The sequence below is a fragment of the Chanodichthys erythropterus genome, chromosome 13 (assembly GCF_024489055.1).
Source record: "Chanodichthys erythropterus isolate Z2021 chromosome 13, ASM2448905v1, whole genome shotgun sequence".
In the NCBI taxonomy this organism is placed as follows: domain Eukaryota; kingdom Metazoa; phylum Chordata; class Actinopteri; order Cypriniformes; family Xenocyprididae; genus Chanodichthys; species Chanodichthys erythropterus.
In genome coordinates, this window is record NC_090233.1 from 41,640,265 (window position 1) to 41,654,467 (window position 14,203).

General features: G+C 42.6%; 1 protein-coding gene across 1 annotated transcript in view; it reads left to right on the forward strand.

Moving 5' to 3' along the window:
* Positions 1–14,203, forward strand: part of pigl (phosphatidylinositol glycan anchor biosynthesis, class L) — a 32,945-nt gene that overhangs the window by 17,906 nt on the left and 836 nt on the right. The window contains exons 4-6 of the mRNA XM_067407912.1: positions 2,678–2,745; positions 10,487–10,518; positions 13,682–13,815. Coding sequence (XP_067264013.1) covers positions 2,678–2,745; positions 10,487–10,518; positions 13,682–13,815 — 234 coding nt within the window. The remainder of the gene's footprint in view (positions 1–2,677; positions 2,746–10,486; positions 10,519–13,681; positions 13,816–14,203) is intronic.

The window sequence follows — 14,203 nt, forward strand, 5'->3', positions numbered from 1 at the left end:
CTTTTTTTATTCTGTCTCACTCATGCTGATAGTCTCTTCTGAAAGCTGACTCACTCGCCTCATTGTGTTTGGCAACATTCTGCATACCTGCCACAATCTATTATTTTGTCAGCCATATTTTCCTCCACCCTTGGCACTCAAGCTCGAACTATGTGCAGCAGCCGCTTGGAAAGCACCCATTCCCAAAGACAGAATCCCTCGTCTGGTGACACAGCAGACGAAGCACAGATAGAAGCGTTTCCACACAGTTCTGGCAACAACTCCCACCAAGTCCACTGCTGAGTTTTCAAATTACTGCTTTTCTTTGGCTTGTGTTTCATCTTATTTTCAAGTTCTTTTCTTTTGCTTGTTTTTTCATCTTGTGTTCACCTTTTCACCCTGTTCTTCAGTGGGAAGAAAGAATGCAGATGGGAAAAAAAGCATGTTTAAGTTCTTGCATACTCTGTTCTGTGGGATGCAATGGAAAAGTTCCACCTGATCTTTCCTCTGAATTGTGAAACGTGCACAGGAGTCACAAAAATGTTATTACTGATCTTGAAATATTAAAAATGTATGGTTGGTTAGATTTTTTAAGGTTTTAAAAGAAAAAATAAATGCTCACCAAGGTGCATTTATTTAATCAAAAATATAGTGAAAATAGTAATAATGTGAAATATTATTACAATTTAAATTGACTGTTTTCTATCTGAATATATTTTAAAATGTAATTTATTCCTGTGATGGCAAAACTTAATTGTCATCATCATTACTCCTGTCTTCAGTGTCACATGATCCTCCAGAAATCATTCTAATATGCTGATTTGGTGCTTAAGAAACATTTCTTATTGTTATCAATGTTGAAAACAGTGTTGCTGCTTAAGATTTTTGTGGAATTCTTTGATGAGTAGAAAGAACAGCATTTATTTAAATGAGAAAACTTGTGTAACATTACAAATGCCACGTTTGATCAATTTAATGCATCCTTGCTAAATATAAAAAACAACATGAACGGTACTGTAGGTTAAAAGTATTGTTCATTGTTAGTTTACGATAGCTAGTGTATTAACAAATGCAGGCAAATTGAACTATATTGTAAAGTTTTATCTTAATAGTCATATTGTTATTATTTAAAATACAGTCGGAACAAAATTGTTGGTACCCTTGATAAATATAATCAAAGATGACTGTAAAAATAAATCTGCATTGTTTATCATTTTGATCTTTAATTCATAAAATTAGCAAACATCATTGAAGGAAAAGAATTGAAAGTGGGGGTAAAATCACATTATGAAATAAATGTTTTTCTCCAAAACACGTTGGCCACAATTATTAGCACTCTTTTATTCAGTTCTTTTTGCAACCTCCTATAATGCCTGATGAGTTTGGAGAACACCTGAGGAGAGATCAGAGGCCATTCCTTCATACAGAATCTCTCCAGATCCTTCAGATTCTCAGCTCCATGTTGGTGCTTCTTCTCTTCAGTTTACCCCACTCATTTTCTTTAGGGTTCAGGTCAGGGGACTGGGACGACCATGGCAGAAGCTTCATTTTGTACTCAGTGACTCATTTTTGTGTTGGTTTTGATGTTTGTTTTGGATTATTCTCCTAATGGAAGATCCAACCACAGCCCATTATTGGATTTCTAGCGGAAGCGGTCAGGTTTTGATTTTTTATCTGTTGGTATTTGATAGAATCCATGATACCATGAATCTGAACAAGATGTCCAGGACCTCCAGCAGAAAAATAGGCCCACAACATTAAAGATCCAGCAGTATATTTAACTGTGGACATGGGGTAATTTTTATCCATGTGTGCACCATGTGCACCAAACCCATCTGGTGAGTTTGCTGCCAAAAAACTCTTTTTTTTTTTATTATTATTTTTTTTTTATTTCATCTCACCATAGAAGCCGGTTCCGTTTGAAGTTCCAGTCGTGTCTGACAACTGAATATGCTGGAGATTGTTTCTGGATGAGACCAAAGGATTTTTCTTAAAACCCTCCCGAACAACTTGAGGGGATGTAGGTGCTGTTTGATATATATTTTTTAGGCTTTATGAGACTCAAGACTCAACTAATCTCTGCAATTCTACAGCTGTGATTGCAATTGTGATGAATGATTAGGGGAATTTGGCCTCTGTGTTTCCTCATGTTTATTCTCCTGTGGAACAGGAAGTCATGGCTGGACAATTTCATGTTCGTGATCACCCTGGTGTGCTAAAAAAATGTAAATATGAATGGGAATATACTTCAGAGATATTTTACTCATAAAAAATTCTAGGGGTGCCAATAATTGTGGCCAACATGTTTTGGAGAAAAAGATTTATTTCATAATGTGATTTTCCCCCCACTTTCAATTCTTTTCCTTCAATGAAAGGTTAGATTTTTGCTAATTTCATGAATTAAAGATCAAAAGGATAAACAATGCAGATTTATTTTTAGAGTCATCTTTGATTGTATTTATCAAGGGTACTAACAATTTTGTCCATGACTTCATTTAGGCTACTGAATTCAAGCATATGCATAATGGCTATAATGTTGAAATCATTATATCATAATGATTTTTATTATGACTTATAAATATTCTTTCACAGCCAGTATTTAGCTGAATGTATTTATCACTACTTGTTTAAAGGCCTCTTGTGGTACATGTGTGTAACAGTGCATTTATCTTTCTCTGATTATGGTGTGTTTCTGCAGGTGCTGACATTTGATGGCAGAGGTGTGAGTGGACATGCCAATCATATAGCCATCTACAAGACCCTCAGGTACCTTTGTGCTGATTTCATAATGCAAGATTTAACTCCACAGCAACTGGATGTTAGCAGTTACCCAAAGTAGATTTACACAAGTTAAAAAAATAAGTACGATTAACAACATGAAAGAAATGTATACTTTTATTCAGCAAGGATGCATTAAATTGATCAAAAGTGACAGTAAAAATGTATAAAGTTAAAAAGGATTTCTATTTCAAATAAATGCTGTTCTTTTGAACTTTATATTTTGTGAAAGAATCCTGAAAATAATGTTATCACAGTTGACAAAAATATTAAGCAGCACAACTGTTTTGAACATTGATAATAATAAGAAATATTTCTTAAGTACCAAATCGGCATATTAGAATGATTTCTGGAGGATCATGTGACACTGAAGACTGGAGTAATGATGCTGAAAATTCAGCTTTGCTAACACAAGAATTAAATTACATTTTAAAATAGAACATTAAAATTGTTCTATTTTAATTGTAATAATATTTCACAATATTGTATTACTTTATATAATATCCACTCAACCGTATCTAGATACATTACTAAACAAATAATTGCTCACATTACACACATTCCAGAAGAGCAGCAAAACATTGAATCAGTTCAGAAGGAGAGGAATACCAGATCTTTGGTCTTGGATCAGACAGCTTGTTGTTCAAGTTGCAACAATTAATTGCAGGACTTTGCCTGATACCCTCAAACACTGTATGAATCCTAATCCCATTTTCTACAGAAGGGCATCAAAGCTTAAATCATTGACAGGGATGATTTAGGCATTAAAACAACAGGAGATAAAGTTTTCTGCTGGGGTGAGGCAATGATTTACATAAAGGTTTGCAGTAAGAAAAAAACGTACTCGGTTACTAACGTAACCTCGGTTCCCTGAGATACGGAACGAGTACTGCGTATGGGGAAAGGTCTCCTTTTTCCCCGTTACTGAAGCCTTTTTCAATAACGCAGTGTAACTGCATCGTCATTGGTTCACTCATAGACAAGTTGTTGAACCAATGACGGCGCGGCATAGCCGCTCGGCCTATGGCGACAAAGCCCGCGAATATTCCCGCCGAAATGGGCGGGGTAGCTATATAAGCAGGCGCGTCGCCATAGGATTTCAGGTCATTCGACTGAAGCGACGACACTGAAGCCGCAGCCTCGTGGCACGGCATGTAACGCAGTACTCGTTCCGTATCTCAGGGAACCGAGGTTACGTTAGTAACCGAGTACGTTCCCTTTCGATACTTCACTCGTACTGCGTATGGGGAACGAATTCGAACCGCGCCGTGCCACGGCAGGGAACGACTGGACTTGTCTTGGACACCGCGAGGGAACCAGAGGACAAGTGAGAAGGCTGGAGCCGTCGAACCCTTGTTACACTACTAAAAGGGGAGTTAACTCCCCAGAGTGGCATGAAGCGGAGCTCAATAGAGGCCGCTGGATCATACCGAGATGACCGAGCTTGTAAGGTCGGGACATCCAAATGATAAAAACTGACAAAAGTGGACGGCGAGGACCAGCCGGCTGCCTCACAGATGTCTTTAATCAAAACTCCACTAGACCAGGACCAAGAGGAAGCAATTCCTCTAGTGGAGTGGGCTCTAACTCCTATGGGGCAGTTGAGGCCCATAGAGGAGTAACAAAGAGTGATAGCATCGACTATCCGACACGCAAGACGTTGCTTTGAGACTGAAGACCCTTTGGTGCAGCCACCAAAGCAGATAAAGAGCTGATCGGATTGCCGGAAAGGCTGTGATCGCTCAACGTAGGTCCTTAATGCCCTGACGGGGCAGGCCAATTCCAGCTCTCGCTTGTCCGACGAGGGAGGAAGCACTGAGAGGGAAATGACCCGTGCTCTGAATGGAGTCAAGACCACCTTAGGGACGTAGCCATGCCTAGGTTTCAAAACGACTTTGGAGTCGTTGGGCCCGAACTCAAGGCATGCAGGGCTCACGGAGAGGGCCTGCAAGTCACCAACTCGCTTAACCAATGCTAGTGCAAGTAGCAGAGCGGTTTTGAGCGTCAGGGGCCTGAGGTCAGCTGAACGCAGTGGCTCAAAGGGAGGCCCTTTAAGAGCTCTGAGGACCAAAGAGAGGTCCCAGGTGGGAACAGTGAGAGGACGAGGAGGATTTAATCGCCTAGAACCTCTCAAGAAACGCACCAGGAGGTTGTTTCGTCCCACTGACTGGCCAGCAATAGGAGCGTGAAACGCTGCAATGGCTGCTACGTAAACTTTGAGCGTTGAAGGTGTGAAACCCAGACTCAAACGCTCCTGGAGAAAAGACAGTATCGGAGATACGTCACACTCCACTGGGTCTATGTTGCGTGTAGAACACCAGTCAACAAAGACCGACCATTTCTGGGCGTAGAGGCGTCTCGTGGACGGAGCTCTCGCCTGAGAAATGGTATTCAGCACCTCCCTGGGGAGGTTAGCAGGCTCCCGTCGAGGGACCAGAGGTGCAGAGCCCAGAGTTCTGGCTGGGGATGCCAAATCGTCCTGTTCGCCTGAGAGAGGAGGTCCCGTCTCAGGGGGATCGGCCACGGGGCTTTCGTGGAAAGCCTGAACAGCTCTGAGGACCAAACTTGGCTCCTCTAGAGCAGGGCCACCAGGAGGACTCTGTGCTTGTCTTCCCTGATTAATCTGATGATCTGCAAGATCAGAGCAATCGGGGGAAAAGCGTAAAGGAGGGTGCTGGGCCAGACGTGAGCCAGCGCAATGTCCTCCTTCGAGAAATAAATTGGGCAGTGAGAGTTGTCTTCTGAGGCGAAGAGGTCTACCTCTGCCTTCCCGAAGAACTCCCAGATCGTGAGAACTGTCTGGGGGTGGAGCATCCACTCGTCTGAGGGGACATTGCTCCGGGATAGCATATCTGCTCCCAAGTTTGTTCTCCCGGTTGTGTGAGTCACTCTGAGCGACTTAAACCTTGGTAATGCCCATTCCAGAAGACGCTTCGCCAGAGCGCATAAGCGGCTGGACGAAAGACCACCCTGGTGATTTATGTATGACACCATTGTCATGCTGTCCGACTGGACTTAAGACGTTGCGTCCCGTCAGGTGTGTCTAAAAGGCGCGAAGGGCTCGAATCACTGCCAACATCGAGGCAGTTGATGTGCAGATGGCTTCTTCATGAGACCACGAGCCGAAGGCCGGTCTGCCCTTGCAAAGAGCACCCCAACCTGTGTTGGGTGCATCTGTTGAGAGCACCGTTCTTCTGAACACCGCCTATAGGGGTACACCTTGACTGAACCATACAGGGTTCATCCAGGGTTTCAGAGCTGTCTAACAGGCCTGATTGACCCCGAAACGCAGGCGGCCGTGCCGCCAGGCGTGAGGAGGGACCCGGAACTTCAACCAGTATTGCAAAGGCCGCATCCGTAAGAAGGCAGAGCTGCAGAATCGGGAAGGCGGAAGCCATCAGCCCTAGCATTCTCTGGAAGTACTTCAGAGGAGACAGGCTCTGTTCCTGACCAATGCCGCGAGCTGCTGAATGGCCAGAGCGTGCTCTGGCGATACTACAGCCGTCATACGGGCTGAGTCGAAGACTGCACCCAGGAACATTATACGTTAGCTGGGGAGCAGTGAGCTCTGGCAAAGTTGACCCTGAGACCCAGACACTCCATGTGGCTGAGTAGCACGGATCTGTGATGCTCCAGCTCAGCTCGTGACTGGGCTAGGATGAGCCAGTCGTCGAGAAAATTGAGAACCCGGATTCCCAACTGTCTCAGTGAGGAAAGCGCCACGTTCACGCACTTGGTAAAAGTGCGAGGAGCTAGGGACAGCCCGAATGGAAGGACCAAATATTGGCAAGCCACGCCTTCAAATGCGAATCTCAAGAATCGCCTGAGATGGGGGGGCTATCTGGATGTGAAAGTATGCATTTTTCAGGGTCCAGCAAGCAGAACCAGTCCCCGGGGCAAACCTGCGCGAGGATCTGCTTCAGCGTTAACATCTTGAACTTCCATCTCATGAGGGAAAGGTTCAGGAGTCTGAGGTCTAAGATGGATCTAAGACCGCCATCACTCTAGGGAATGAGGAAGTAATGGCTGTAAATCGCTCTCTGAGGGGAGACCATTTCTATAGGCCCCTTCTCGAACAGAGACATCACTTCGACTCGGAGGACGTGAGCGTCGTCCGTGTTTACTGAAGTGGGAAGCACCCCGCAAAACGCAGGGGTCTGCGAGCAAACTGGAGCGAGTAGCCTTGAGATATTATCCCCAGAACCCACTTGATACTCCGGGGATGGCCTGCCAGGCCCGCGTGACAAGGGTTGAATGGTGCCGGTTGGCGGGCCGCTGGAAGGGGGGCCTGCATACCGGCTAGTTTTTAGAAATGCTCATGCATCCTCATGAACGTGGCTTGCGGGGTGAAACCGGCAAACGACACGCTGAGAAACTCAGTAAACAGATATAAGATTCTTGGAAAAATATACATGTGTCCCACCTGAGTCAGGGGAGAGCATCAAGATATATTCCACAGAGCGGTGTCGGAAGTGAGACCGCTCTACCTCAATGAACATGGCTTGCAGGGCAGAGCCAGCAAGTCACATGAACAGAGGTCCAGCATAATGAGCATGTTAGTTCCACCAAGCACTAGAGAGCATTGCGCTCGCCGTCAGTGAGCGCATACATCCTCATGAACGTGGCTTGCAGGGGCAGGGCCGGCAAACGACACGCAGAGAGACTGGAATAATATGCTACATCAACTGATATGCTGAATATAAATAACATAGGTCTCACCTAAGACAGGTGAGAGTGTCGTTATATTTCTCAAAGGACGCTTGCAGGGCAGAACCGGCAAGCAACGCGCTGAGAAATTCAGCAAACTCGGCAGAAATACGCTGTATCAACTGTATATATACACATATATATATATATATAACATATGTCTCACCCGAGACAGGGGGAGAGCGACATGTTATATTTCTCAATGAAGCGGCTTGCGGGGCAGAACCGGCAAGCAACGCATAGAAAAACTACAGAATCAGCTCCATTAATACAGTATAAAAACATGTTTCTCGCCCGAGTCGGGGGAGAAGGTCACGTTATATTTCTCAATCGACGCGGCTTGCGGGGCGGAACCGGCGAGCGACGCGCATTGAGATAAGGAAAAATACACTCACACAAATAGAAAATGTATCATGAGTCTCGCCTAAGTCAAGAGCATCATGTCAAATTCAGCTGAGAGATTGTTAACTTCTGCAAAAATCTGCTATATAAACTGAATGTTTATAACATGGGAGTCACCCAAGAGGGGGAAAAGTGACATGTTATATTTCTCAAACGCGGCTCGCGGGCAGAACCGGCGAACAACGCATAGAGAAGACTGAGTGCATACAGCAGAAAGATGCTCCATTAAATTAAGCATATAACATGTTTCTCACCCAAGCTAGGGAAGAAAGACATGTCATATATCTGAATTAACGCGGCTCGCGGGGGAGGGACCGGCGAGCGACGCACATAGGGAGAAATAAACTCACTCAGATAGAAAATGTATCACGAGTCTCGCCTAAGTCAGGGGAGAGTATCATGTCAAATTGAGCTGAGAGGGCGAGAGCTCGCATCCTCAACGAGCGCGCGGTTTGCGGGGGAGGACCCGGCAAATAACGCGTTCGGGAGACGGCATTTGAAGCAAACGCCAGCAAGAAAGTAGAAAAATAAGCTCTGTACTCACCTGACGGAAGACGGCAGGGAATAAGCTGAATGCTCTCAGATGCTGAAGGCGGCACGAGGGCGGCGCGGTGAACAGCTGCTAGAGAACGAAGATCCGCGGAGCGATTGGCTCTGCATGTGCCACAGTTGTGGCGCGGCATTGAGGCAACGCCGCCGCCATGACAACGGCGAGTGTAGCTCTTTAGAGCAGCGAGAGCCGCTGGGAAAGCTCTTCTTAGAAAGCGGCGGCGTTAAGCCGCGGGAAAAGCTCTTTGAACGGCGCCGGATGGCGGCAGGAGACGCGCTGAGAGGCGGCCGGAAGCGGGAAGCGGGCGGCTCGAGAGCGGCGCTCGAAGCGGCAGTCTGCGAGGGCGCCGGCGCTGTCTTCGTTCGGCGGTCTCAGCTCAGTCCGCTGCGGGAGCCTCTTCAACGGCGGCGAGAACTTCTCCCTGGCGAGCTTCTTCCAGGCGGCGAAGGCTTCAGCCGGAGATCAGCGAAGAGTGATATGAAGTCGTCGCTGAAGGAGAGAGAACTGAAATCCTATGGCGACGCGCCTGCTTATATAGCTACCCCGCCCATTTCGGCGGGAATATTCGCGGGCTTTGTCGCCATAGGCCGAGCGGCTATGCCGCGCCGTCATTGGTTCAACAACTTGTCTATGAGTGAACCAATGACGATGCAGTTACACTGCGTTATTGAAAAAGGCTTCAGTAACGGGGAAAAAGGAGACCTTTCCCCATACGCAGTACGAGTGAAGTATCGAAAGGGAACAGCGTTTAGGTATTGAGCAATGTTTGGTTTTAAGAAACAGAGCCAATCTTCTCAGACATCTGTCTCTTCTATGCTGTTGTAGATGAATTTATTTGTGTGTTTGAGAGAGAGAGAGAGAAAGGAAACAGTGGTGAAGTTGGCGCTGGTACTGGGTCATCTCAGGCTGAGCTCCGGGGCCAACACAGGTGCTGTGACTGAGAGAGCCAGGACATGCCAGACAGTTCCAAGAACTGCATATGGATTTAGAGCTCACTCTAATCTGAGAAAAACCCAGACCTCAGGAAGTGTGTGTGTCCTTAAGAGAAACACACACACACACACACACACACACACACACACACACACACACACACACACACAGTGTAATAGGAGAGGAAGAGACAGACACTTCTGAAGACTGCAGACAAATAAATCTGATTATCAGTATAAGTGGCAGAACAAACAAAAACTATATGAAAATAAATGTATTCTGGTTAGCTTATTCTGTGCATAATACAAATTTCCATGAAGTTTGTCTGGGGACACCTCCAAAAAATGCCATTATTATCAAATTATTTTCATTTAGTTTGGAATAATATTCATTGTGAAAAGTGCTTTACAGCTAAATTGGTGGTTGTTTTATTATTATCTGGATACACTAAACAAAAATAAGAAACTGACTTGCAAAACTCACTAGCAGGCTCAGGAAGAGCTTCTTCCCCGAGGCTGTGACACTTCTGAAGTCCACACCACCAATCTAACCTGCACCCGCTCTCTTACTGCACTGCTCACTCATCCAACTCTATTTATTGCTGCTGTTCATAATGTATATATAATCCTTCATTGCTGCTGTTCATAATGTACATATAATCCCTACATTTGCATTCCTATTTATATTCTGTACATACTCTGCTTAATACTGTATATAGCAACTCCATTGTACATTCTGCAAATCATAGCTTCACTTACTCTGCACTTATATGTATATAAAACACTATATTCTTGCACTTCTGGTTAGATGCTAACTGCATTTCATTAGCTCTGTACTTGTACTCTGCATAATGACAATAAAGTTGAATCTGAATCTGAAATCAACTACAGAACCTAAGAGAACAAAAAAAAAAATTCTAAGTATAGAAAAGTGTATAGACAAGATACTCATTTATTCAAGATGCATTTTCTGAAAAGTATTTCTACTTATTTAAGTAAGTATGCTTATCAGGTTAATTTATGTTTTAAGGAAACAAAAATGCTCGTTAAGAAAATGATTTTGGAGTATATGTGTGTTTGAATTTGGTATGTTACATTAATCATATTTTGTTTTTCTCTTTCATGTCTTTGACAACAGTCATCTAGCTTCTGCTGGACGACTACCTAAAGGTAAATCTCATTACATTATGTTCAATAATATATTATTATTCATCATCTATAGAGTAATATTTGAAAGTTTAAATCATGCCCTCGTTGGGAGTGCTGCTAATGTTTTCTAGGCAAAGTACACCACCCACTGGTGCACTCTATTAAGTGCACTCTGGAAAACATTTCCAGTGTACTTGCATAAACAGTTTCCTAGAATCCGAAGCCACCACTAAGCTAGACCTACCCTTTCTTTCACTCAAGAGGAGAAATTACTGAGATCATAGTTCTGCTGGGTCTACATTGTGTCAAAAAGCAAAGAACAATGAGGATGAAAGACATCTGATCGATTAGTGCAAAACTGATGCAAATAAAATGGTCAGTTCACTTCATGACTCAGACCACTAGGGGTCGATATGCTATCTATTACATGAAGAAGTCTTTGGCCTCAGTAGGTATAGTGATTAAAGGATTAGTTTACTTTCAGATGAAAACTACCCCAAACTTTACTCACCTTCAAGCCATCCTATAGGTGTATTTGACTTTCTTCTTTCTGATGAACACTATCGGAGTTATATTAATAAATATCCTGACGCATCCAAGCTTTAAAGGAACACTCCACTTTTTTTGAAAACAGGCTCATTTTCCAACTCCTCTAGAGTTAAACAGTGGAGTTTTACCGTTTTCGAATCCATTCAGCCGATCTCCGGGTCTGGCGGTTCCACTTTTAGCATAGCTTAGCATGGTTCATTGAATCTGATTAGACTGTTAACATCCCGTTTAAAAAATGACCAAAGAGTTTCGATATTTTTCCTATTTAAAACTTGAATCTTGAATCACCCATGGAACGGCAGCAAAGTTCCTTGATTATTACGCCGGAATGAGAGTATAGTTCCTAGCCTTATCGGCCTAGAAAATCGCAACTTTTCATTTTCCGTCGGTCTAAGTACATGATGTAACTACAGAAGAGTCAAGTTTTAGAAAGGAAAAATATCTAAACTCTTTGGTCATTTTTGAGCGGGATGATAACGGTCTAATCAGATTCAATGAACTATGCTAAGCTATGCTAAAAGTGGTACTGCCAGACCCAGAGATCGGCTGAATGGATTCGAAAACGGTAAAACTCAACTGTTTCACTCTAGGAGAGTTGGAAAATTAGCCTATTTTCAAAAAAAGTGGAGTGTTCCTTTAATGGAGATGAACAGGACCAATGAGTATGAGCTGAAGAAGTGCCTCCATCCATATCCATCCATCATAAACATACTTCCACACGGCTCCGGGGGGATACTAAAGGCCTTCTGAAGCCAAGTATTGCATTTGTGTAAAAAAAAACATCCATATTTAAAAAGTTATGAAGTAAAATATCTAGCTTTCGCCAGATACCCTTCGTATTCTACTTACAAAGAAAGTGTACTCTTGCAGTTCAGAACGCTTACACTACGTCCTACACCTTCCCTATTCAACTTACAGAAAAAGCTTAATTGACGCGATGACAGTCCCATTTTTTTTTTTTCGTAATTTGAATATGGAAGGTGGTCTGGCAGAAGCTAGATATTTTACCTGCCTGCATCTATATCGCAATCACGTTCACAGACATTGCAGTTCTTCTTCATCATGTAAGTTTATTATTTCCATGCATTTTAAAGCTATATCAGTTTAAACTCCTAATTTGTTGTTTTCTGAGTGCACACATCTAAAGCACACGCAGAGAGCTGGCTCTTACACAGCATGTCGCAAAAGTATTAAATTAACTTCTCTCTCACATATTTTTATTATGCCTAAACTGTCAAATACAGTTTATGTCAAAAACACACCGTGACCATAAACAGCAAGGACAGAAATCACTTGTGTATATTAGATCTGTGGCACATTCCCTTCAAAAAAAAAAAAATAATAATAATCCACTGCGGAAACTATGCTAATACGGCATCACATTGCTCAGAAAATGAAAGTGGCTTGTTCTACGACACTGTTGAGGTTTTACGGGGAATCTTTTTTTTTTTTAAAGAGTGGTTGGATTTTTATCATTGTAGGGTGGTTGTTTCACACACACTGCTGACACAACACCAATTAAAAGTGAATTTTGCATGATATACAGCCCCTTTAAAGTATTTTCAAAAGGTTACATCAGTGACCAGGTTTCATTCTGACTGCTTTATAAACTTGACAGGTGTGCATTATTATATTCAGCTTAAATTTACAGCTGAATTTCTTTCTCAGTGTCTGTCTACTCATACCGAGGACAGGTTAGTCCTGTTAATCCGGTGTTTCCCATCTGTTTCTGGATAATCTTATTTTACATAACAGATCCTCAGTGAACCACTAGGCCCCAGTGTTTCTTTAATCAGCCAGATCTTCTTTCTGACAACCCTGTCATCATTTTTAAGCATTTATTTGATCAAAATGTAGTAAAACTATTTTAAAAAAATATTGTAAGAGTAATTTTAAATAAATGTTTTCTATTTTTATATATTTTAAAATGTATTCTTGGGTTGGCAAAGCTGAATTTTCTGCATCATTATTCCAGTCTTCAGTGTCACATGATGCTTCAGAAATCATTCTTATATGATGATTTGCTGCTCAAGAAACATTTCTTATTATTATCAATGTTGAAACAGTTGTGCTGCCTTTACATTTTTTCTAAATTCCAGAAAGTTCAGAAGAGCAGCATTTTTGGAAATAAATCACTTTTGATAACATTAAATGAATCTTTTGTGAATAAAATATTAATTTCTTCATAAAACAAAAATTATACTGACCCCAAACTTTTGAACATTATTGTATATATAAGAGTTTTTCCCAGGGTTTCAGTCCTAGACTAAAATGCATGTTTGAGCTTGATCTAGCTTTAAAATTTGTCAAAATATGTCAGTGCCATCGTTTTGTCTAAAGATGCATTTCTAAGGCACATTTATAAAAGCTACTTAAATGTCCTGTTTAAACTAAAGCCTAATCCTGGCTTAATCGAACCCCCGTCTGTGAAACCAGGCAATTGTATATTTGATAAAATTAATCAGTATGTAGACAACACCATAGACACAACACTGAAACAGCTTATTATCTCTATAAAATAATTGTTTAAATCCTCATCCCATAACAATAATTAACTGTAAAAGCCTTAGAAAATTCCAAAAGGTTTTGAAACTCAGTACTAAGCTAACTTTTTCTTATCTGTCTATTCCTACAGGTTGTCAGATCTTCTCTCTTCACTCCATCAGCATCCTCAGAAAGTACCTATCGGTCTTAGAGCTGCCGGTCAGCTGGCTCCTCCCTTCTGATTTCTGCTGTGTCATTGGACTGGAGGAGTATAAACGTGCTAAGGTGTGTCATGAGTTGGGTGTTTAAACAAAAAGCTTAAGCTCTGATTATACCCGATGATCTCTTAACTAAAACTAGACACACCCTGGTTCAATTATGATCTGAAACATTACGAGTGTCTCAGTGTTTCTCAGCTGTTTTCAGACCTAAGACTAATTGGCAGACTATGAATACAGAACATTCACAGCTAAAAAAGCTCCTTCTCAAAACAAAGGCTGTGTTCCTGATTAACACATTAGTACGTTGAACCTTTACTGTAAACATGAACTAATCCTGTCGAAAGGTCTCTGAATGACGCAGTTCCTCTGTCTGACCTGCCAAAGCCTGAACTGGCACTACCAGTCTGGCTCCTTACAGTAGCACGTTAAGCCCTCATGTGCCCGCCTGTGAC